This window comes from Rhinopithecus roxellana, chromosome 1 (assembly GCF_007565055.1).
Source record: "Rhinopithecus roxellana isolate Shanxi Qingling chromosome 1, ASM756505v1, whole genome shotgun sequence".
NCBI classification, from domain to species: domain Eukaryota; kingdom Metazoa; phylum Chordata; class Mammalia; order Primates; family Cercopithecidae; genus Rhinopithecus; species Rhinopithecus roxellana.
The window spans coordinates 56,627,541-56,651,151 of NC_044549.1; the positions used below are offsets into that span (position 1 = coordinate 56,627,541).

General features: G+C 52.6%; 2 protein-coding genes across 7 annotated transcripts in view; both read left to right on the forward strand.

The window, feature by feature from the left end:
- Positions 1-1,001: 1,001 nt before the first annotated feature.
- Positions 1,002-13,305, forward strand: CAMKV (CaM kinase like vesicle associated). 6 transcript variants are annotated; one of them, XM_010369503.2, is made up of 12 exons: positions 1,002-1,199; positions 8,895-9,003; positions 9,121-9,252; positions 9,432-9,506; positions 9,720-9,858; positions 9,998-10,118; positions 10,279-10,354; positions 10,445-10,581; positions 10,748-10,826; positions 11,036-11,123; positions 11,412-11,523; positions 11,617-13,302. In XM_010369503.2, the coding sequence occupies exons 2-12, from the start codon at positions 8,909-8,911 to the stop codon at positions 11,973-11,975; spliced, it is 1,413 nt and encodes a 470-aa protein (XP_010367805.1). In that variant the 5' UTR covers positions 1,002-1,199; positions 8,895-8,908; the 3' UTR covers positions 11,976-13,302. The 6 variants fall into 6 exon arrangements, with proteins under 6 accessions (XP_010367805.1, XP_010367786.1, XP_010367823.1 ...); XM_010369521.2 differs by having other exon boundaries at positions 1,048-1,199; positions 9,849-9,858; positions 11,617-11,997; XM_010369511.2 differs by having other exon boundaries at positions 1,054-1,199; positions 9,121-9,211; positions 11,617-12,031.
- A 1,419-nt stretch (positions 13,306-14,724) lies between these two features.
- The window catches only part of TRAIP (TRAF interacting protein), a 30,768-nt gene continuing 21,881 nt past the window's right edge, over positions 14,725-23,611 (forward strand). The window contains exons 1-3 of the mRNA XM_010369552.2: positions 14,725-14,930; positions 21,578-21,635; positions 22,166-22,249. Coding sequence (XP_010367854.1) covers positions 14,833-14,930; positions 21,578-21,635; positions 22,166-22,249 — 240 coding nt within the window. The 5' untranslated portion in view covers positions 14,725-14,832. The remainder of the gene's footprint in view (positions 14,931-21,577; positions 21,636-22,165; positions 22,250-23,611) is intronic.

The following is a 23,611-nucleotide window of genomic DNA, read 5'->3' on the forward strand; positions in this document are numbered from 1 at the left end:
GGGATGACCCCAACTCCCTCTCCCACAGCAGGGTCAGGAGGCTTGCTGGGAGGAGTGGGGTGGGATAAAGCCCAGCTCCAGACACTGAGAGGCCTGAGTCTGGCTTTCAGATACTGGCCTCAGGATGGTCCTCAGGGCTCGTGAGGGGTGTGGGTAAGGCTTTGGGTCCATGAGCCTCACTGACAAGGGACAGAGAAATGGCCAAGGACTTCCTTCAAAGCATCCTCCTGGTGGTTCTGAGCCTCCTCCCTCTGATTAGCACCCAGGCCAGGTGAGATACCTTGGTGCCACAGTTCTCCTGTGTCCCCATATCCCAGGCCAGGCCACCTAGAGTGATGCTAGTCATGAAGTGTTTGAGAGTGATTAGACTGAAAAGAAAGCAGAGGCCACATCATGTCACAGGTGACTTTTATAGTTTGGGAAATTTGGTGCCACACAGGAGGGGGCTGACTGTGCCAGTCACCCTTGCTGGGACTTATGGTTGGGAAAGACTGGCCTTGCAGGAGTTGGGGGTGGGGTGGGATAGGAGATTTTGCTTCCAGAGTCTAGGGCACTCACTGTTTTCACACTGACTACCTGCAAACAGACACCTCTGTGTATTAACTGCTCCTAGCTAGGGGATGCCAGTCTGTAGGGGAGCCTGCCCTAGCCCGACTGCCCATCTGGTTTTTCTAAGTTGGTCCTGCCTTTTGGGTCGGGTTCGGGGAGCTGGCCAAAGCCCCAGTTCCCTAGAGACTAATGGCTGGCAAGCGATCCTATGCAGCTTCAGGACTCAGGCTTTCCCCCAACTCTCCACTCCCCACCCCTTACATTGGGCATACGAAGCCCCCTCCGACCCTAGGCTGAGGGCCTAAGGGAGCCGTTGAGAACCTTGGCCAGGGCTAAGCAGGCCAGTGCTCACCACCACCGCTGCCATCCCGCGCGCGCCTCTTCTCCAGTGGGATTCTGCCCTTAAGGCTCCGCCAGGGTCGGGGCGGGGCCGGTTGGGAGGCCCCGCCCCCAGCCCGCCCCCGGCCCGGGGTGCGAATCCGGTGCCGGCAAGCGGCTGGCGATGCTGGAGGTTCGCTAGCCGAAGCGGCTGCATCTGGGGCCGCGTCTGCCCCGCGTGCTCGGAGCGGATTCTACCCGCCGTCCCCGGAGCCCTCGGCGCCCCGCTGAGCCCGCGATCGCTTCCTCCCTGTGACCAACCGGCGCTGCAGGTGCGGAGCGGGCCGGGCTGGGGGCGCTTCCCGAACTCACGTTGTGGGGCCTTGGGGGATTGGTTTCCTGGCTCGAGGTTCGGGATGCAGAGTGCGCGGGGGCGCAGCGAGGGCTCGAGGTCCTGGCGGGGTCAGAGCGCGCGGGCTTTGCAGATTTGGGGGACGGAGTGCGGGGTCGGGCTAAAGTTCCCCATTACCTTGGACGGCTTGGGGGTCCTAGGGTGAAGCCTCTGCGACTCGGAATTATGAAAAGATTAACCCTCGAAGATTCGTGGTCCCCCGTGAGGATAGGGGCCGAGAGCTGAGCCGTCCCTCCCCGTTCCCAGAGCCGCCTCCAGCCCCTCCCAACTGTCCCCGGGCCCCTTCCCTCCCGCTTAGCAGTCACTAATTTCCATGACAACGGAGAGTTCTTTATGGGCGACAACCCGGAGGGGGCTGGGCGGGGCTGCCGCGGAGTGGGGGAGGAAGCTCCAAGCCCCTGGGGACCAGCAGCCCCCCCAGCCAAAATTCAGCTTCTAAGCCTTCACCTGGGGGCTAGCCGGGGGTCCAGTGCATGGACCCACGTGCACGGTGGGGGTGGGGGCGCACATGTTCCTGCTGGGAGGTGCGGGGCTTGGTGCTCACACGTGTGCTTTCCGCATGTGTGTTGCTGTGCCAGCGGGGGCGAGCCAGCAGCACTTGGGAAGGGGGTCAGGGTGGCACCACGGTGGGGAGCAGGGCCCCTGGCAGGAGGTGGCTGGGATAGTGACAGCGTGAGCTTCTGCCTTCCCCAGCTTGTACTGTCTGGCAGAGACCCTGGGCTCTTGAGCCCCAGCCCCCTCCCCGCATAGCTCTGCCAAATTGCTTTTGTCCGCACCTCCCAGGCAGAGCCTGCTCCACCAGGTTCCTTCCTAAGGATCAGGACCCTCTGTCCCACACTAAAAGCTCAGAGTCTGCGGTAGTCCAGTCCCTGTGCTGTACTCCCCTTACCCCCAAGTCCAGGCTTTGAGCCCCCAGGACTACCTTCAGAGACCTGGTGCCCTCCCCCACCCTCAGAGTTGATTCCTGGCAGCTCCAGCGACTTCTGAGCCTCAGTTTCCTCAACTGGGAAACTGGTGTCTCCACTCCCCTCAGGGTCAGGTTGGTTTCCAGGGTGGGGCAAGGGTCTCCCTTTTCTAATACAGCATTTGGTGCGCACCCTTCAGGTGTCCCTCCTAGGCTGGCTGTTCACATATCTCTGATGGCCTTACTCTCCAGCCCCATGCCCTGGCCACCATTCACAGACAAGCAAGCAGTGGCAAGCAAGCCGTCCTCTGCTCTGGGAAAAGGCCAGATTCCATGGTTTCTATTTGGGGAAACTGAGGCATGGGGAGGGGAAGGGCTGTGCAGTTATTCTGTTTCTGGGTTGCTTGTGGTGCCGTTTCTGGCACTCATGGCAGGATCTGCTGTTGGGGGTGGTGAGAGGGGATTAAGAAGAGCTGTAAGAGGGGCTCTGGGGACCCAAAGCCTGGAGAGGATAGCAGATGGGGGAGGGGTTGGCTGGGAGGGTCTAGGTACAGCTGGGCCAACTGAGAAGAGGGACTATAAAGGGAAGCAACCAGGCATCCAAGCCTCATTTCCATCCCCCTATGCGTCTGCCTTCAACATGTTGGACCTGCTTTACCTAAGCTGCCGTGATGGCAGAGAGATGGGCTGGGAACTGTCCTGACTGGGGGGCTGTAGCAGCTGGCCTCTTCCCCACCAAGATGCTCCAAGGAGCTGGCCTCCTTTTGGCTGTGCCTCCTACGCCAAGTTCAGTGTATGTTTGGGGGATACAGAGGGTGCAAGCTCGAAGGTCCAGGTACCATGGATAGTTCCTGGCCCAGGGATTTAGAGCACATCACCATGGAGGCCTTAGGGCTCTGCTGGGCACGCATCCGCCCCCTTCAGAACTCCAGTCCACCTCCCCTTTCCTGCCCTTTGTGCCTGTGTCCCTTTTACTTTGTCATCTCCTTGCTCCTCTTCCATCACAGGTTCTGTCTTTGTCTGTGTCTCTGCCCCATTCTCTTTTTTCTAAATTCTCTCAATCTCCCCACCTCTTTATTGATGGGGACCTGGGTCACAGAACCTTGAAGAAGGAGCCAGGCTAAAGTCTCAGGAAATTCTTGAAGAAGGGACCTAACCAACACATCTCCCCTCCCCCTCCCCTTGTTTTAAAACTTCCATCACCATAGCAACCCTTTACTCTAGTGCCTTCCTCTGCATTTCCCCTCCTCCACCCACAGGGAAGCAGAGCCTCCAGTGGATTCTCCTTCAGGGGTTCAGAGATTTGGACCCCAAGTGCTTGGGAGGAGACAGCTGACCTTTGGCTTTGCCTGCATGTTGAGAGCCAAACTTTGAGGACGTAGCACTGGACTGCATGCCCACCCCCAGGATTGGAGAGATCTCCCCACAATACTCCTTCATTAGATGGGCAAAATTCAGCTGTAGGAACTTCTACCATGATTTAGCTGGAGCCTGAGGCTCAGTCAGGGCAGCCCCTTGACCAGTCCCCTGAAGCAATTGGATGGTGGTCTATAAGCTTGGCCCTTGTTCCTAATAGACCTTGAGTGAGGTCTTCAGCTCCCCTATTCCTGTGGGTGACACCTCAGCTGTGAGTTAGGCAGGGCTTGGGCTTCAGCATGTTCATTGCAGCAGGAAACCCAGCCCCAGTCCTTGAGAGAGTAGAGCAGCAGAGAGGAGTGGGGTGCCTGCAGGCTGGTGTTCACAGCTACCACTAAATTGGGAGGTGCTGCCTACAGTTGTTGGGAGGCAGCTGGAGGCCTCTTGGGCCTCTCCTGGCCTCCCTAGATTTACTGCAAACTCTGGAGTCCCACATGGCAGGGGACCAAGGTAGCAGGAAACTCTGTTTATGTCTATGACAGGTAGGGCCTGAACCAGGAATGATCTCAGTGGAGGAGGGGACAGGACCCCAATGTGGGGCCTCTGGACCTCTTGGCCTTTGTTTTGTTCGGGCTTTCCCTGGGTCAGACTTATCTAAAGATTCAGTAGAGTCCTTGGGGGACCATTTATCACCAGGGCAGCAACAGAGGACCCCTCAGGATTGCTGGAGGCTCAATTCCCTGAGCCCAGTGATCGGACCCTAGGAGCAGGCCGTAACTGGGGAGTGCTTGGCTCTCAGGCTCCCTGAGAGCCAGCTGGAGGGCAATGGCAGCACCAGGGCCTGCACTCCCCACAAGCTCCCTTTGGGCAGCCCGCAGTGCATACTGTTCAGTTCCTCTGCAGAGAGTGGAGGGAGCCATGTCTCTAGGGAAATGACTGTTGTCGGGCTCCCGTGCCCTTCCATGGCCTAAGTGTACCTGAGGAAGAGCTCAGGTCCTGTGTTGCTGAGAGGAGAGCTCTCCATTGTTGGGTGTTGGGTCTGGGCCATGGGGGTGAGAAATGCAAACCCCTTCCACCTGGCCTCCTCCCTTTCTGAGAGCTGTCCCTTGATTGTTCCTCCCAGGTCTCCTTTGTTGCAAGCAGGTGCCCAGGGCTTGGTGCACACACCGGAAGCCTCCCAGGGAGCAACAGTGGATAGCAGATGGTGGAGTGGGGGTGGGCAGAGGGAACCAGGGTGCTAATTGAAAGCCAGGCCCCTCTTTCTCCTCTCTTTGCCCTAGGGCCAAGTCCGGGGCCCCAAGCCAGTATAGTTAGACTGGTGAGGAGGAGGAGGAGGAGGAAGAGGAGGAGGAGGAGGAGGAGGAGGAGTGACTGGCTGGTGACTGGCTGAAATTTGGGCAGCCATAGTAGGGGGCAGGGGAGACAGATCTGTTCCCATCTCAGCCTTGAGGCTGCAGGACATGGCTCCAGGCTGACATTATGGGATGGAGGCCCAGCTTTCTGTGGTAGAGATAGAACCCCATGACCAGCCCTGGGCCCCAGTGGGCATGAATGCATATGCAGAGCTGAAAGCTGGGGCCAGGATCAGGGACAGGCATGCACAAAACCTCCCGCCCACGCCACACTGGTAGAGCCGGGAGCTGTTGGAGTGGGGTGGGGGGTGGGGCATGGAGGTTGTGGAAGGTATCTCAGAAAAGAACCATTTGAGTCTGGCCTTGGAGCATCAGGATTGTTTTGGACAATGTGTTGCACAAACCACCTTATAATGTCAGCAATCACAATGAAAGAAGAGATTCAGTTCTGCTCTCAGCACCTTGCTCATGTGGCAGCTGCTCCACAGGAAAGCCAAGGTGGGCAGAGCTCTTGCCAGTGCCCACACTTCCTACCATTGAGTGGACACAGTTGAGCTGGCGAGTCACCTGTTGTTGGACATTTAGGTAGTTGCTAAATTTTTTTTAGTGTTATAAATAACTCTGCCGTGACAAATAGGAATCTGACGGGAGGCTTTTGGGGGAAGGGCACTCTTGCCAGAGGGAATGGTGTAAGCAAAGCAACAGAGCTGGGGCACAGGTCCCTTCCAGCCCTCTTGGGAGACTGCAGTCTAAGGTACCACCCTCCTGCCCAGTACATGGCCCTTAGACTGAGAGGACTGTTGCAGGCCCCCTCCCGCAGATGTTGTATGGAAAATGTGTGGCCGGCAATGGTAACTGGCTATGCCTCTGCTCTCAGCTGTGAGGATGAGATTCTGGCCACATGCTTCTCCCCAGTGGAGGAGATGCAGTGTTGTGGCCATGGTGGCAGACATGCAGTCAGTGACGATCTTCAAAGCCTCTCCTTTGCCTCTGCTGTGCCTCACAAGACGGCTTAAACCCTGTCTGGAATGACGCTGATGAAATGCATTTGTGGCCGGGCGCGGTGGCTCACGCCTGTAGTCCCAGCACTTTGGGAGGCTGAGGCGGGTGGATCACGAGTTCAGGAGATCAAGACCATCCTGGCTAACATGGTGAAACCCCGTCTCTACTAAAAATACAAAAAAAATAGCTGGGCGTGGTGGCAGGCGCCTGTAGTTCCAGCTACTTGGGAGGCTGAGGCAGGAGAATGGCATGAACCCAGGAGGCGGAGCTTGCAGTGAGCTGAGATCGCACCACTGCACTCCAGCCTGGGCCACAAAGCAAGACTCTGTCTCAAAAAAAAAAAAAAAAAAAAAAAAAAAAAAAAAAAGCATTTGTATTCCCTGAGCCCAAGAAACCCAGATTAAGGAATTATAGAGTTTGTTCCCTAATGCTGAAGGCAAATCTGAGGGAGAATTTCCCGGGCTGTGACTCCTGGGATTCACAGCCTAGTGGCTGGCTTCTGCCTGGGAGGAAGCAAGTAGCAGCCAGGGTTGGCCATGGGGCTTTGTTTGGATCCTGGTCTTTGACTTTGCCTGGCAGAGTTCATCTTGCCAAGCTGCCTCCTCCCTTCTCCACTACCTTGAGGCTGTGAGTGCCTTCAGGTCAGGGAATATCTAGGTACCCCCAGGCCCTAGCTCAGGCCCTGCACACAGCAAGTGCTAATTGGCATGGAGGGAAAACATGCATAGTCAGCAGAGGCAGAGCAATTTCAGTGCAGCCTCAGTGCAGAGCTTGCTGTAGTCCGTGTCACACTGACCAGGCATTATGGAGGCACACCCTGGCGTCAGATCTGTGAAGGTCTAGTCACTAACTCCCCACCCCCACCTTTGAGCATGGGCTATGAGTGCCTTTTCCTTTAGACACTGGAGTCAGCCCACCCACCACCACAGATGAGGACTGGGCTGTAATTGGTAGGATTGCAGACCTGTGGGACACTGTGCCCCAGGTGGAAAGAGTGCCTAGAGCTCACTAAGCCAGCTGTATCTGTTCTGTTTGGGGGCCTCGCACCTTGACATGACAGCCAAGGTCCCCTGTGGGCCCCAGTGGGCATGAATGCATATGCAGAGCTGAAAGCTGGGACCAGGAGCAGGCTTGTTTTGCTCTTCCTGACCAGTATACCTACATACCTCCTGGCAAGTCCTTCCCTTCTGAGTCCTAATGCTGCCTCCAAAGCTTTACCTTACCCCTCCACCCAGATTATCCCTCTGAGGAATCACCCAAGCACTGTGCCTGAGTGCAGTATTTACTAAATTCATCAAAGTCATTACAGTAAAATAGTAAAAATTCACACAGAAAATTAATAAACAGAAGATATGTCTGCCCTTTTGACATCCAATTCTTTGCCCAGGAGAGAACTCTTATTTCCTTCAGCATTCTTCCAGAAAAGAGTTTGTGAGTGTATATCAGTATGTAAACTTTAAAAAATTTACCCAAGCCAGGTGTGGTGGCTCACGCCTGTAATCCCAGCACTTTGGGAAGCTGAGGCAGGAGGATTGCTTGAGCGCAAGAGTTTGAGAACAGCCTGGACAACATAATGAAATCCTGTCTCTACAAAAAAAATTTAAAAATTAGCCAGTTGTGGTGGTGCGCACCTGGGGTCCGGTCCTAGCTACTCAGGAGGCTGAGGTGGGAGGATTGCTTGAGCCCAGGAGGTTGAGGCTGCAGTAAGCTGTGATCTTGCCACTGCATTCCAGCCTGGGTGACAGAACAGCCGGGTGTGGTGCTGGTGCCGGTAATCCCAGCTGCAGTAGGAGGATCGTTTGAGTTCAGGAGCTCTGGGCTGTAGTGTGCTATGCCAGTTGGGTGTCTACACTAGGTTTGGCATTAGTATGGTGACTTCCTGGGAGCTGGAGACCATCAGGTTGCCTAAAGGAGGGGTGAAGCAACCAAGATCAGAAACGAAGCAGGTCAAAACTCCTGTGCTGGTAAGTAGTGGGCTTGTGCCCATGAATAGCCACTGCACTCCAGCCTGGGCAACATAGTGAGACCTGTCTCTAAAAAAAGAAAGCAAGAAAGAAAAGAAAAGAAAAGAAATAGGTCTTCCAGAATCCCCCCATGTGTCCTGATTCAATCATAACCCCTACTTTTCTCTTAGAAGGGACCATTATCTGACTCTGCTTATTTCCTAGCTTTTCTTTATAGCTCTGCTGCTGTGTTTGTATCCCCAGTACGGGTTTTTCTGCCTGTTTGAACTCTCTATCGATAGACTCATACTATATGTATTCTTTTGTGTCTTTTTGCATTTAACGCTGTGTAAGAGTCACCAGGTGGTTGGTATAGCTGTAGTCCTTTCCATTGCTGTATAATATTCCATTGTGTGACTCTACCACAATACATCTTGTTGGTGGTGGTATCTGGTCTGTTTTCAATTTTTGGCGATTATGTATATGGCCACTCTGAGCATTGTATGACTGTCCTGATGCATGAATATGTGTACTTCTGTAGACACATATTTAGGAGTGCAATTACTGGTTCCTAGGGTATGTTTGTTTGACTTTAGTGGTTTTACCAAACTGCTTTACAAAGGGCAGGTTGCCCTCTCCTAGCAGTGCTGACGTTCTTCATATATCTGCTAACACTTGTTAGCTCTAGACCTTCAGAGATGATTAGCAGGTGGGTGGGTGGTTATAGCCCCCTTCATCTGTAAAATAGCTGAAATTTAAATAAACTGTTTGATAAGCCTTTTTTTTGAGTGTATAGAATACAAAACTATTCCCTTATATGTCAGTTTAATACATTTTTCTTATGTAGGCTGTTGTAGTTCAGGCAGCCAAGCTGAGTAGCTGGATGTCTAGCCAGAAAAGCACGGGTAGGATCTGAGCCTGCCTATCCTCTAGCCCCTCCTGGTATGGTCTCTGCCCCTAGCTTGGCCTGAGCCAGATTGGGGTCTCCCAAAAGCAGCCCCTATGTTGTGGGGAAGTGGAGAGTAGTACAGCTAAGCCAGACCCCATCGTGCCCGCAGGTTAGAGCCCGGCAATGCCGTTTGGGTGTGTGACTCTGGGCGACAAGAAGAACTATAACCAGCCATCGGAGGTGACTGACAGATATGATTTGGGACAGGTCATCAAGACGTGAGTGCCGGGCCTGTCAGGCAGGGCTGGGTGGGCTGGTGGGCAAGGGCTAGGGAAGTGGGAGTGGAGTGCAGCTGACACTAAGACCAGGCCTGAGTGGGTGCCTGTCGGCCGCAGTGAGGAGTTCTGTGAAATCTTCCGGGCCAAGGACAAGACAACAGGCAAGCTGCACACCTGCAAGAAGTTCCAGAAGCGGGATGGCCGCAAGGTGCGGAAAGCTGCCAAGAACGAGATAGGCATCCTCAAGATGTGAGTTTGAGGCCTGGGATTGGGGCAGGGTGGGAGGCAGCAGGGAAGGGCTTAGAGGGCAAGTGGCCTCAGGCAGTCCCAGCCTCTGGCCAATTAGTCTGCTGTGGCCACTGTGGCAACTACAGCCTCTCCCAGGGGTTCATCCAGGCTTAACTACTGGCTCCCCTCCCTGTTGCCAGGGTGAAGCATCCCAACATCCTACAACTGGTGGATGTGTTTGTGACTCGCAAGGAGTACTTTATCTTCCTGGAGCTGTGAGTGTGGGTCTGGGGTCCCAAGATTCCCCAGTGCCCAGGGCTTTCACCTCTCCCACCCTCTGCAGCTAAGGAAACCCCCTTTCTGGACCCTTGGTGTCCCAGGTCCCTGTGCCTTGCTCAGCCAGCTGCCTGGCGCAGGCAGCTCACCCAAGTGCTCCTGCCCTACCCCCGATTCTGCCCACACCAGGCTCAGGGGCTGGTGTCCCTCAGGGCCACGGGGAGGGAGGTGTTTGACTGGATCCTGGACCAGGGCTACTACTCGGAGCGAGACACGAGCAACGTGGTACGGCAGGTCCTGGAGGCTGTGGCCTATTTGCACTCACTCAAGATCGTGCACAGGAATCTCAAGGTGAGGTCAGAGCCAGAGTCAAAGGGGCCAGTTGGCAACTGGGCTGGTGCTGGGGTGGGCAGAACCTCGGGGCCTTGGTCTAGCCTCCGAGGTCCTCATGGTGTCTTCTGCTCACCCACATGCTATTCTCACACCACAGCTGGAGAACCTGGTTTACTACAACCGGCTGAAGAACTCTAAGATTGTCATCAGTGACTTCCATCTGGCTAAGCTAGAAAATGGCCTCATCAAGGAGCCCTGTGGGACCCCCGAGTATCTGGGCAAGCAGGGGGTGGGGCAGGGCAGGGGGAGAATGGGGGGCAGCCTTCAGGGAGCTGCTCTGGGCAGGGGGAAAATGTGCTCATCTCAGGAAGCTGGTGTGGATGGTACTGGACCTGGCTAGGCCTGATACTGACCAGCAGATGGGCACTGTGTTTGTAGCCCCAGAGGTGGTAGGCCGGCAGCGATATGGACGCCCTGTGGACTGCTGGGCCATTGGAGTCATCATGTACATCCTGTGAGTGGACAGATGGACAAGCAGGCTTACAGTCAGATGGGGTGGGGGCATGTGTCTGTGGCCTTTCTGTGTGACCCTTCCCCCATGCAGGCTTTCAGGCAACCCACCTTTCTATGAGGAGGTGGAAGAAGATGATTATGAGAACCACGATAAGAATCTCTTCCGCAAGATCCTGGCTGGTGACTATGAGTTTGACTCTCCATATTGGGATGATATTTCGCAGGCAGGTGAGGAGGTGCCTGCCCAGTACTTGGTAGAATGCAAGGGAGTGGGGAGGGGGTCCTGCTCTCAGCTTTCTCTGTGGTATTCTGCTTCTGTCCCCCAGCCCATTTATCACCTCTAGACATTGAGATGGGGTGCCCATGCCTAGCCCCTCCTTGGTTTTGTCCACAGCCAAAGACCTGGTCACAAGGCTGATGGAGGTGGAGCAAGACCAGCGGATCACTGCAGAAGAGGCTATCTCCCATGAGTGGTGAGCAGGGTCCAGGGGAGGGTGGGAGAGGCCAGGGTCCCCCCCACACCTAGCAGCCACATCTTTGAGGCCTAGAAGGCATGCAGGCACCTAGAGCTCAGGCCAGCCCAGAGGCTCTGCGTGGTCCCTGGATGCCACATGGAAGGGCTGGGCAGAGTCTCCACAAAGGCTCATTCTCTTAGATCCAGACACACTTGCGCCCTTTCCAGGATTTCTGGCAATGCTGCTTCTGATAAGAACATCAAGGATGGTGTCTGTGCCCAGATTGAAAAGAACTTTGCCAGGGCCAAGTGGAAGGTAAGGCTTGGATAGCTCCCTTCTTGGCTCTATCCCAAGTATTCCTTCTGGCACTCAGTTTCTTGCCTGCATCACACCCCTGCAGCCACACACAAGCTTTTCTCAGGCCATCAGGTGTGGGTGTAGCCACTGTGATTACCTTAAGTAGGAGTGCTGAGCAGCTGGGTACTTGGCCCGGGGTGGATGGAGGTGGCCGGGGGTACTATGGAAGGAGTTTGGTCTGGTCACTGGCAAGCAATGGATTCACCAAGCTTCACCCTTAGCCTTTCTCCACTGTGCTCCTTTCAGAAGGCTGTCCGAGTGACCACCCTCATGAAACGGCTCCGGGCGCCAGAGCAGTCCAGCACGGCTGCAGCCCAGTCGGCCTCAGCCACAGACACTGCCACCCCCGGGGCTGCAGGTGGGGCCACAGCTGCAGCTGCGAGTGGAGCTACCCCAGCCCCTGAGGGTGATGCTGCTCATGCTGCAAAGAGTGATAATGTGGCCCCCGCAGACCGTAGTGCCACCCCAGCCACAGATGGAAGTGCCACCCCAGCCACTGATGGCAGTGTCACCCCAGCCACTGATGGAAGCATCACTCCAGCCACTGATGGGAGTGTCACCCCAGCCACTGACAGGAGCGCTACTCCAGCCACTGATGGGAGAGCCACACCAGCCACAGAAGAGAGCACTGTGCCCACCATCCAAAGCAGTGCCACACTGGCCACCAAGGCAGCTGCCACCCCTGAGCCGGCTATGGCCCAGCCGGACAGCACAGCCCCAGAGGGCACCACAGGCCAGGCTCCACCCTCTAGTAAAGGGGAAGAGGCTGCTGGTTATGCCCAGGAGTCTCAAAGGGAGGAGGCCAGCTGAGTAGGCAGCCTGGTGAGGGGGGCGGGGGATGGGCAGGAGGGTGGGAGAGTGGATGAGGGGCTTCTCACTGTACATAGAGTCACTGGCATGATGCCCTCGCTCCCCCATGCCCCCACATCCCAGTAGGGCATACTTAGGGGTCACGGGAGAGCAGTCTCGTCTCCTGTGTGTATGTGCGTGAGTGGTGGGCAGGCCAGTGGCAGGGCCGGCCCCAGCCCCTGCATGGATTCCTTGTGGCTTTTCTGTCTTTTGCTAGCTTCACCAGTTTCTGTTCCTTGTGGGATGCTGCTCTAGGGATACTCAGGGGGCTCCTGCTCTCCTTCCCCTTCCCTTCTTGCCTCATCATTCCCCTAGGCAGGCCCTGCAGGTCCCACACTCTCCCAGGCCCTAAACTTGGGCGGCCTTGCCCTGAGAGCTGGTCCTCCAGCGAGGCCCTGTCAGCGGTCTTAGGCTCCTGCACATGAAGGTGTGTGCCTGTGGTGTGTGGGCTGCTCTAGGAGCGGATACAGGCTGGTATAGAGGATGCAGAAAGGTAGGGCAGTATGTTTAAGTCCAGACTGGGCACATGGCTAGGGACACTGCTCTCTAGCTGTGGGGGTCCTCAGGAGTGGAGAGAATGAGTAGGAAGGCAGAAGCTTCCATATTTGTCCCTCCTAAGACCCTGTTATTTGTGTTATTTCCTGCCCTCCCGAGTGCTGCAGTGGGCTGCCCTGTACCTTGAGCCTCATGAGCCTCTAAGGGAAAGGAGGAACAATTAGGATGTGGCAATGAGACCTGGCAGGGCAGAGTACAAGCCCAGCACCCAGTGTTCCAGCCTAACTAGGTCCTTACCCTGGGCCAAACAGGGAGAGCTGATATCTCCTTGCTCTTCTTAGATGCCCACCCCCTACAATCTCAGCCCACAAGTCCTCTCCACCCTAGGGGGCTTGCTGCATGGCAATACCCCATAATCTGATTTGGGGGTTTGCCCTTTACAGGGGCAGATTTTCTGCTGAGTTCAACAATGAAATGAGGAGGAACTCCCTCTATTTCTACAGCTCACTTCTATCAGAGGCCCAGGTGCCTCAGAGCCACATTGAGTTGCTGTTGCTGAGATGAGGAAGTAGAGTTAAACTCCCCAGTTTCCTGAGGGAGGCTCCTGACAGGTGCCCTTTGTCAGACCCTATAACAGCCTGGACAGGCAGCCACATTGGTCCTCGCCCTTGCTTGGCACTCCTTGGTGGTCCTGCCCTTCTCCCTGCATGCCTGTGGGTCTGCTCTGGTGTGTGAAGGTCGGTGGGTTAACTGTGTGCCTGCTGAACCTGGCAAATAAACATCACCCTGCAAAGCCTCTGGCCACCCTCTCGCCTTTGCTTCCTCTGTCCTACTGGGGAGGAGCCCCTGGAAGGCAGTGGGGAGGGGAGAGACTGGGAGCAGGTTCATAAGTAGTGGCTGGGAGTAGTAGTGAACAGTGCCCTGTGGATTTCTTGGGCTGAGAGTGAAGATCATCCTCACCACAATGTATTCCTCAATGGTGGTGGTGGTGGGGGTCCTCTGGACTCTAGAAATCCATGTGAGTAGTGGGTCTTGGGCTGCATTTGGACCAAGGAATACTCCCTGGGCTGAGAGCTCAAGTAAGGGCTGCTGTTTTTGACTCCTGTTGACCGAGGAGCCTTACTCTCGATTTAGGCATAGAGCTGGAATCTACCTTGGCCAGCCACCACAAGGACTGACCCTGCTATTAGCCAAAGATAGCTTCTCTGAGCTGGGGAGAGGTTGTAGGGTGAGCAATGCACAAAGATTCTATAATGCTCTGCGTTCTTCCTGTGAACACCTGTGCTTTCCACATATGCCCCAAATGAAATCTCACTCTGGGTCTATTTCAGCTGGAGCAGATCAGCTTTATATTATGGGGCTATGCATAAGGTTTCTTCTGGGTAGAGGGAGTAACATTGCTACAGATACTAAGCCTAAAAACCCAAAAGTTAACTTACTACACCCCACGTGGGCCTGGGTGAACTCACCAGGGATGCTGCTCTCTGGGAGGACCTCAAAGATAACCTCCTCAAAGATAACTTCTCTGATGTGGGAATAATAAAAAGGATTTGTTAGTCTCTAGTCTTTGAAGCATCTGGGCCTCCAAAATTCCAACCCTACTACAGTCCCAAGCATAACCGATCCTCCTGAGAGTTAAGAGCTAAAGTCAGGGTACTGGCCCTAGTGTCTCCAAACTCAAGGATAGTCATGTCTTACTTGGATGAAGCCAAGGTTGGCCTGGGGTGACCTGAGGGACTGGGGCCTATGTGTCAATCTTTCCAGAATCGCCCGGAACTGACGACTGAAAGGGTAGAGTATTTTGGTCTATGGGAAATATAGACCACAGCGCATGGTCCAGAACTGTCCAGAGCCCAAGGGACCCATCGGGACCATTGTTCTATTCCCTTGCGGCTGCGGTTTTCTCTGCCTTGGCCCAGCCTGCCTCGCGCCAGCTCTGGCGTGGGACTACAATGCGCTGCTTCGCCCTGGAGAAGGGTCCAGCTGGCAGCCTCTCTGCTCCCCGCCTTGATAAAACGCTGCGCTCTCAAGTGGCAGGTCGAGTTCTCCCAGATGACGCCTGAGAGAGACCGCGCTCCGCCCAGGATTCTCTACGGCCTCGGGGCCACTAAGCCCCGTCCCTAGTCCCGCCCACCCGAGGACTTGTCCAATCCAGACGAAATATTTACGCTCCGCCCAAAGTTTTGTGTTGTCACTTCCGGCCTGCTCCAGGAAGTCGTTCTGCGGAGCCAAATTTGAAGCGAGTGGAGGCGTGGGGGCGCGTCTGCGAAGCCGGACCTGTAGCAGTTTCTTTGGCTGCCTGGGTCCCTTGAGTCCAGCCATCATGCCTATCCGTGCTCTGTGCACTATCTGCTCCGACTTCTTCGATCACTCCCGCGACGTGGCCGCCATCCACTGCGGCCACACCTTCCACTTGCAGTGGTGAGTGATTGCAGTGTTGGGGCCCGATGTTTGCCCGGGTACCGCTTCAGGGCCGCGAGGTGTCGGGCCTCCAGGCAGTCCTTCCCCGGAATCCAGACAAGTGATGAGAACCTTCCTCCTAGACGAGGCCCCACGGGAGCTTCCCAACTTGGGCAGAAGTGGGTCAAGACAGGCTTTCTGGCAGAGGTGATAGCTGAGCTAAGCCTGAGGGGGACTGAGATGGCTCAGTGAAGACAGATTCTTCCTTGATCACCTATACAAACAGATGTGATTTCACAACCGTTAGCCTGGGCAAGGGTGAACTTTCACCACATCAACAAGTCCTTTTATTTCTTCCAGATAGAAACCTGGTAGGTTTCTGGCAACCCAAGAGGGTAGGCTTACTTGATGGTTTGGAATTATTCTACCCAGAGTCATCTCACTATCCCGACACCCCAGTGTATTCGCCACGTCAGCAAACCCGTTTAACATGGGGAAGGCAAGGAGATGCTCCCCTCTCCACGGGTCCTGCTGACCGTGTAGGGCCATTCTGTTGAGTGTACAGCTAGTGGGGGAAGATTCCCCTAGCAGATATGGACAGGCTGGTTTGGACCTCCTAGCAAAAGAGATAAGGCAGAGTTACCCCTGGGGATGGTGGGTGATAATAATCACAGGGGGCTTGTGGGGCTAAAGGCCCTAGGAAGCAGAGAGGCAGGTATGACCCTATGGCTGCTGGCTTACTGGCAAAGCTTTGTTTAGACCTGTGTTGCTGACAGCCTGAGCCCCATGCTGAGGGAGCCACTGCTGTTTGGTTAGACTAGAAATTAAACTTGTTATTTTCTATTTGCCTACTCTATTTTCTTCTATCCTTTTACTTTATTTGTTTATTTTTATTTTTATTTTATTTTTGAGATGGAGTCTCCCTCCTGTCACGCAGGCTGGAGTGCAGTGGTGCAATCTCGGCTCACTGCAACCGCCACCTCCTGGGTTCAAGTGATTCTCCTTCCTCAGCCTCCCGAATAGCTGACATTACAGGCATGCGCCACCACGCCCAGCTAATTTTTGTATTCTTAGTAGAGACGGGGTTTCTCCATGTTGGCCAGGCTGGTCTCGAACTCCTGACCTCAGGTGATCCACTCGCCTTGGCCTCCCAAAGTGCTAGGGCCTATCCTTTTATTTTAAACTTTTCTGTGTACTTGTGTTTTACGTGTATCCCTTGAAAACAGCATTTATTTCTTTTTTTATATATTAAAAATTACTTTAGCTTACCCCAAAGATCTTTATTTTATTTTATTTTGAGACAGGGTCTCACTCTGTTACCTAGGCTACAGTGCAATGGTGCCATCTCAGCTCACTGCAGCCTTGGCCTCCTGGGCTAAGGTGATTCTCCCACCTTAGCCTCCCAAATAGCTGGGACTACAGGTGCCTGCCAGCATGCTCCACTATTTTGTGTTTTTTTTTGTATTTTTAGTAGAGATGGGGTCTTGCTATGTTGCCCAGGCTGGTCTCAAACCCCTGGACTCAAGCAATCCACCCACCTTGGCCTCCCAAAGTGCTAGGATTCCAGGCGTGAGCCACTGCGCCCAGCCTGGGAAAACAGCATTTAGTTGGACTTTTAAAAATCCAGTCTGGGCAGGCCGGGCGCGGTGGCTCAAGCCTGTAATCCCAGCACTTTGGGAGGCCGAGACAGGCGGATCATGAGGTCAGGAGATCGAGACCATCTGGGCTAACACGGTGAAACCCCGTCTCTACTAAAAAATACAAAAAAAAAAAAACATTTTTTTGAGACGGAGTCTCACTCTGTCACCCAGGCTGGAGTGCTGTGGCCGGATCTCAGCTCACTGCAAGCTCCGCCTCCCGGGTTCACGCCATTCTCCCGCCTCAGCCTCCCGGGTAGCTGGGACTACAGGCGCCGCCACCTCGCCCGGCTAGCTTTTTGTAGTTTTTAGTAGAGACGGGGTTTCACCGTGTTAGCCAGGATGGTCTCGATCTCCTGTCCTCGTGATCCGCCCGTCTCGGCCTCCCAAAGTGCTGGGATTACAGGCTTGAGCTACTGCGCCCGGCCCTTTTTTTTTTTTTTTTTTGAGATGGAGTCTCGCTCTGTCGCCCAGGCTGAAGTGCAGTGGCCAGATCTCAGCTCACTGCAAGCTCCGCCTCCCGGGTTTACGCCATTCTCCCGCCTCAGCCTCCCGAGTAGCTGGGACTACAGGCGCCCGCCACCTCGCCCGGCTAGTTTTTTTTTGTATTTTTTAGTAGAGACGGGGTTTCACCGTGTTCGCCAGGATGGTCTCGATCTCCTGACCTCGTGATCCGCCCATCTCGGCCTCCCAAAGTGCTGGGATTACAGGCTTGAGCCACCGCGCCCGGCCTAATTTTGTTTTTTAGAGACAGGATTTTGCCATGCTGCCCAGGCTGCTTTGAAACTCCTGTACTCAAGCGATCCACCCTCCTTGGCCTGCCAAAGTGCTTGGGTTTACAGGCATGAGCCAACATGACCGGCCAGTTGTATGTTTGTAAATAAAGTTTTTGTTTGGAATAATTTTTTTTTTTTTGAAACAGGATGGTGCTGTGTTGCCCAGGCTGGAGTTTATAATTGTTTCTTCTTGCAGGATTAAACTTTTTGTTAATGTTCTTCTTTGTCCTTCTTTGTCTCGTAACTTTACTTCAGAGTCTCTCTGTTTTTTAAAAAATGTTTCATTCTGTGGCCCAGACCGGAGTGCAGTGGCGCAATCTCGCAATCTCGGCTCACTGCAACCTCCGCCTCCCGGGTTCACATGATTCTTCTGCCTCAGCCTCCTGAGTAGCTGGGATTACAGGCGCACACCACCATGCCCAGCTAATTTTTTTTTGTATTTTTAGTAGAGATGGGATTTCACTATATTGGCCAGACTGGTCTCAAACTCCTGACCTTATGATCCCCCCACCTCGGCCTCCCAAAGTGCTGGGATTACAGATGTGAGCCACGGTGCCCGGCCTATCTTGTCTAATTTAAAGTCCATTTTATCTGCTATTGGTATAGCCACTTCAGCTCTCTTTTGCTGACTGCATGGTATATCTTTTTTCATCTGGTTTATTTTATTTTACTTTACTTTACTTTATTTTATTTTATTTTATTTTATTTATTTTTGAGACAGAGTCTTGCTCTGTCACCCAGGCTGGAGTGCAGTGGTGCCATCTCGGCTCACTGGAAGCTCCGCCTCCCAGGTTCATGCCATTCTCTTGCCTCAGCCTCCTGAGTAGCTGGGATTACAGGCGCCCACTACTACGCCCGGCTAATTTTTTATATTTTTAGTAGAGATGGGGTTTCACTGTGGTAGTCAGGATGGTCTCTATCTCCTGACCTCGTGATCTGCCCGCCTTGGCCTCCCAAAGTGCTGGGATTACAGGTGTGAGCCACCACGCCCGGCCGTGTGAAGCAATTTCTTTAATCGGTGCTGGAAAATTATGAGCCATTATCTCTTCATATATTGCCTCTATTCCATTAACTTTTGTATCCTGTATTATTATTTGTTTTTGAGGCAGAGTCTCACTCTGTCGCCCAGGCTGGAATGCAATGGCTCGATCTCGGCTCATTGCAACTTCCACCTCCTGGGTTCAAGCAATTCTTCTGCCTCAACCTCCCGAGTAGCTAGGACTATAGGTGCTTGCCACCATGCCCAGCTAATTTTTGTATTTTTAATAGAGATGGGGTTTCACCATGTTGGCCAGGCTGGTCTTGAACTCCTGACCTTGTGATCTGCCTGCCTTGGCCTCCCAAAGTGCTGGGATTACAGGCGTGAGGCACCGTGCCTGGCCTACCTAAAGTCTTTGTGGGCATTTCTTCTGGTTTGTTTTCATAGTGCTTTTTTTTCTTGTGTACCTATTTACTTAAAAAAATTTTTTTTTTGGCTGGGCATGTTGATTCATGACTGTAATCCCAGCACTTTGGGAGGCTAAAGTAGATAGATTGCTTGAGCCCAGAAGTTCTAGAACAGCCTGAGCAACGTGATGAAATCTTTACTAAAAACACAGAAAATTAGCCGGGCATAGTGGCATGTGCCTGTGGTCCCAGCTACCTGGGATGCTGAGATGATCATCGCCTGAGCCTGGGAGGTAGAGGCTGCTGTGAGCTGTGATTGCTCCACTGCATTCCAGCCTGGGTGACAGAGTGAGACCCTGTCTGAAAAGATGCCTCCCTTAAAAAAAAAAAAAAAAGAAAACAGGAAAACGCAGGCTATTGGCTGGGAGCGGTGGCTCAAGCCTGTAATCCTAGCACTTTGGGAGGCCAAGGGAAAAAAAAAAAAAAGCTACTGTCTTGACTTTGAGAGCATAGATGAATTTTGCCTACTTTTTTTTTTTTTTTGAGACGGGGTCTCACTCTGTCCCCCACGCTGGAGTGCAGTGGCGCGATCTTGACTCACTGCAACCTCCGCCTCCCAGGTTCAAGCAATTCTTCAGCCCCAGCCTCCCAAGTAGCTGGGATTACAGGCACGTGCTACTACACCTGGCTAATTTTTCTATTTTTAGTAGAAATGGAGTTTCACCATGTTGGTCAGGCTGGTCTCAAACTCCTGACCTCATGATCCACCCGCCTCGACCTCCCAAAGTTCTGGGATTACAGATGTGAGCCACTGGGCCTGGCCTGCCTACTTTTAAACTCTGTGTAAATAGAATCATACAGAATATAATTTTTTGTGTCTAGCTTCTCTTCCTAAGTGTTATGTTTTTGTGATTTATTCATAATATTGTTCTTAGTTGTAGACTCGTTGATTGTTGCTGTGTAGTATCCCATTGTGCCTGGTTACCCTTGATTATATGTTGTACATGGTATTTGAAAACTTATAGGAATTTTAGCTGGGCGTGGTGGGTGCAAGCCTGTGGTCCCAGCTACTCGAGAGGCTGAGGTGGAAGGATCGCTTGAGCCTGGGAGGCGAAGGTTGCAGTAAGCCAAGATCACCCCACTGTATTCCAGCCTGGGTGACAGATTGAGACCCCATCTCAAAAAGAAAAGAAAAGAAAAGAAAAGAAAAGAAAATGTATTTATAGGAATATTTGAGGCCAGGATGATGGTATCATTTTCCAGAGAGGACTTAGTTTCTCCCTGGTCCCTAGGAGTAGGGGAGTCTACTAGTAGGAGACTAATTAAAGTTTAAGGCTTGAGCTTTGTTGGACCACCTGCATAGATGATGCAAAGCTCAGCTATGTTTTGCTTTTACCACTACTTACTTTTTTTTTTTTTCTCTAGACGGAGTCTCGCTCTGTCACCCAGGTTGGAGTGCAGTGGCACAATCTCGGCTTTGGCTCACTGCAAGCTCTGCGTCCCAGGTTCACACCATTCTCCCGCCTCAGCCTCCTGAGCAGCTGGGACTACAGGTGCCCGCCACCATGCCCCTCTAATTTTTTGTATTTTTAGTAGAGACGGGGTTTCACTGTGTTAGTCAGGATGGTCTCGATCTCCTGACCTCGTGATCCACCTGCCTCGGACTCCCAGAGTGCTGGGATGCTGGGATTACAGGCATGAGCCACCACGCCCCACCCCCCTTTTTTTTAATTGAAAAACTTTTTTTGACTGGGCACAGTGGCTCACGCCAGTAGTTCCAGCACTTTGGGAGGCCAAGGTGGGAGGAGCACTTAAGCTCAGGAGTTGAGACCAGCTTGGGCAGCATAGTGAGACCTTGTCTCTGTTCTATAAAAAACAAAAAAACAAACAAAAATTTCAATTAAAAAATATTTTATGGCTGGGTATGGTGGCTTATACCTGTAATCCCAGCACTTTGGGAGGCTGAGGCAGGTGGATCATTTGAGGTCAGGAGTTCAAGACCAGCCTGGCCAACATGGTGAAACCCTGTCTCTACTAAAAACAAAATTTAGCTGGGTGTGGTGGTGCATGCCTGTAATCCCAGCTACTTGGGAGGCTGAGGTAGGAGAATTGCTTGAACCAAGGAGGTGGAGGTTGCAGTGAGCCAAGATCGCGCCACTGCACTCTAGCCTGGGTGACAGAGCAAGACTCCATCTCAAAAAAAAAAAAAAGTTATGAGTACGTAGTAGGTATACATATTTCTGGGATTTATGAGATATTTTGATGCAGGGATACAGTGTGTAATAATCACTTCAGGGTAAATGGAGTAGCCATCACCTCAAGCATTTATCATTGTTTTGTGTTACAAATATTCCTATTATATTCTTTTAGTTACTGTAAAATGTACAGTAGATTATTATTGACTGTGGTCACTCTGTTGTGCTATCAAATACTAGATTGTATTCATTATATCTAACTTTATTTTTGTACCCTTACTTACTTTTATTTCTGGTTGATCCTCACCTTGAAAGTATAGTCTTTGGGATTCCAGCTTAAAATGGGAGTGTTATCAGAGTCCCCACCCCTGAGGGCCCCTGAGGTTTGACTATATCTCTCCCAACCCCAGTCAAAGCCCAGAAGGTTGCCTGAAGGACTGCTTTTGGCCAAGCCAAAAGGGCCAAAAAAAAAAAGGGCCAGCTGGTTGGAGTCCTGAGTACCTGTCAGGCCTTGAGGGAGGTGCTATAACTGTCTGTGCTGCTGCCCTCTTATTTGGGTAGGCATTGGGTCAAGAAGGAGCAGAACAAACCCTTTCGTGGTGAGAATGTTTGCCTGGCTTATGTCCCCAGACAAACCAGGGCTCATCAATCTATTGTTCTGCTTTTCATTCCAGCCTAATTCAGTGGTTCGAGACAGCACCAAGTCGGACCTGCCCACAGTGCCGAATCCAGGTGAGAGTACTGGGGTGGGACTACATCAACTGAAGGGATCTTAGCAGACAGCAGGAATGTAAAAAGAGCTCTGAAACTGCAATATATCTGACCTTTTTGGACCCTCCTGGTTTAAGGCCAGTTGAGCCGCACTTGTGTCCTTGAGTTGGTTGGGGGGCCTGCTTACACCCACAGGTAGCTGGCAGATGGACTTGTTGCCTGGGCCAGTTTTGACTTGGATAGATTTGGCTGGCCTCCTTCACTGTCTTTTCCTCAGTGACTCAGCACCTAGAGTTCAGGTATCTTTTGAGCACTTAACCATGTAGGTGTATAGTAATATGACTTCGGTGACCACCAAACCAGCAGCCCCAGCTTGGGGTACCTGCAGGGGTAAAGAGGTCTTTTGACTCTAAAGGATGTACTTTGAAAAGTTAGGTCTGAGAACAGGCCTGACATGCATGTCAGGCAGGTGGTCAGACCCATGTACAACACTCTCCTCCTTGCGCATGCCCAGCTACACAATCATACTCTTATCTTGTTCTCCCATCCAGGTTGGCAAAAGAACCATTATCAATAAGCTCTTCTTTGATCTTGCCCAGGAGGAGGAGAATGTCTTGGATGCAGAATTCTTAAAGGTACCCAGAATTTATCTGATTCTACTGAACTCCAAGCCCTCTGGGAGTTCACTTTCTTTCTTTTTTTTTTTTCTAAGAGACAGAGTCTTACACTCTGTTGCCCACACTGTAGTGCAGTGGTGCAATCATAGCTCACTATAACCTCAGACTCCTGAGTTCAAGGGATATCCCCACCTCAGCCTGCCTAGTAGTTAGGACTATAGGGGTGCACCACCATGTTTGGTTAATTTTTTTATTTTATGTATTTATTTATTTGAGATGAAGTCTCACTCTGTCACCCAGGCTGGAGTGTAGTGGCGTGATCTTGGCTCACTGCAACCTCTGCCTCCTGGGTTAAAGCAATTCTCCTGCTTCAGCCTCCTGAGTTGCTGGGACTACAGGCGCGTGCCACCATACCCGGCTAGTTTTGTGTTTTTAGTATAGACGGGGTTTCACCTTGTTGACCAGGCTGGTCTCGAACTCCTGACCTCAAGTGATCCACCCGCCTCAGCCTCCCAAAGTGCTGAGATTACAGGCGTGAGCCACCGTGTCCAGCCCTAATTTTTAAAAAATTTTTTTGTAGAGATAGGGCCTTGCTATGTTACCTAGGCTGGTCTTGAACTCTTGGGCTCGAGCAATCCTCCCACCTTGGCCTCCCAAAGTGCTGAGATTATAGGCATGAGCCACTGTGCCTGGCCTGGGAGTTCACTTTCTATTTCCACGTAAGTGGAGGGTTCCTGGAGCATGGAGATGAAGTTATAGAGGTGAGACTTGGTACAGTTTTCAAGGTGGGGACACAAAAAGCAGTGGACAAGTGATGAGACACAGTCATCAAAGAAATATACTGTGAGGGAAGAGGGGAGCTGCTTGACTGTAAACCCTCCCCTTGTGATTTCAGGTCAATTCCAACCTTAATTCTCTCCTGCGGTCGTGTTTCCTCATCTTTTAAAGAACCTACAGCCATCCTGTATAGCCCCCTTTGCTGGTTGGATAGTTAGTGACAGATTAGAAGACTCTTTTACTCCCCAGTCACAGAAGATTTTTGGACTCAGTGTTCCCTAGCCTGCCTGTGCCTCAAAAGTGCCTGCGGAGGCTGGGCGTGATGGCTCATGCCTGTAATCCCAACACTTTGGGAGGCCAAGGTGGGCAGATCACTTGAGCCCATGAGTTCAAGACCAGTCTGGGCAACATGGGACCCCATCTCTATTAAATAAAAAAAGTTAAAAGAAAAAAAATTACCTAGGGAGCTTGGTATAAAGTCAGATGCCTGGGCCTTCCCCAGACCAGAGCTCTTGGAATCAAGATTTGCAGCTCAGGTGGGAATGGAGGGGAAAGTGGGTAGTTTCCCTCCTGTAAGTCTACTGCTTCTCCTCCTAACCTAAA

Excerpts from the sequence above, each read along its gene's own strand:
- CAMKV (XM_010369484.2), top strand. The coding sequence starts at position 8,909 with ATGCCGTTTGGGTGTGTGACTCTGGGCGACAAGAAGAACTATAACCAG. Across the intron at positions 9,859-9,997 it reads TCGTGCACAGGAATCTCAAG|CTGGAGAACCTGGTTTACTA; the intron begins GTGAGGTCAGAG and ends CTCACACCACAG. Across the intron at positions 10,119-10,278 it reads TGGGACCCCCGAGTATCTGG|CCCCAGAGGTGGTAGGCCGG; the intron begins GCAAGCAGGGGG and ends CTGTGTTTGTAG.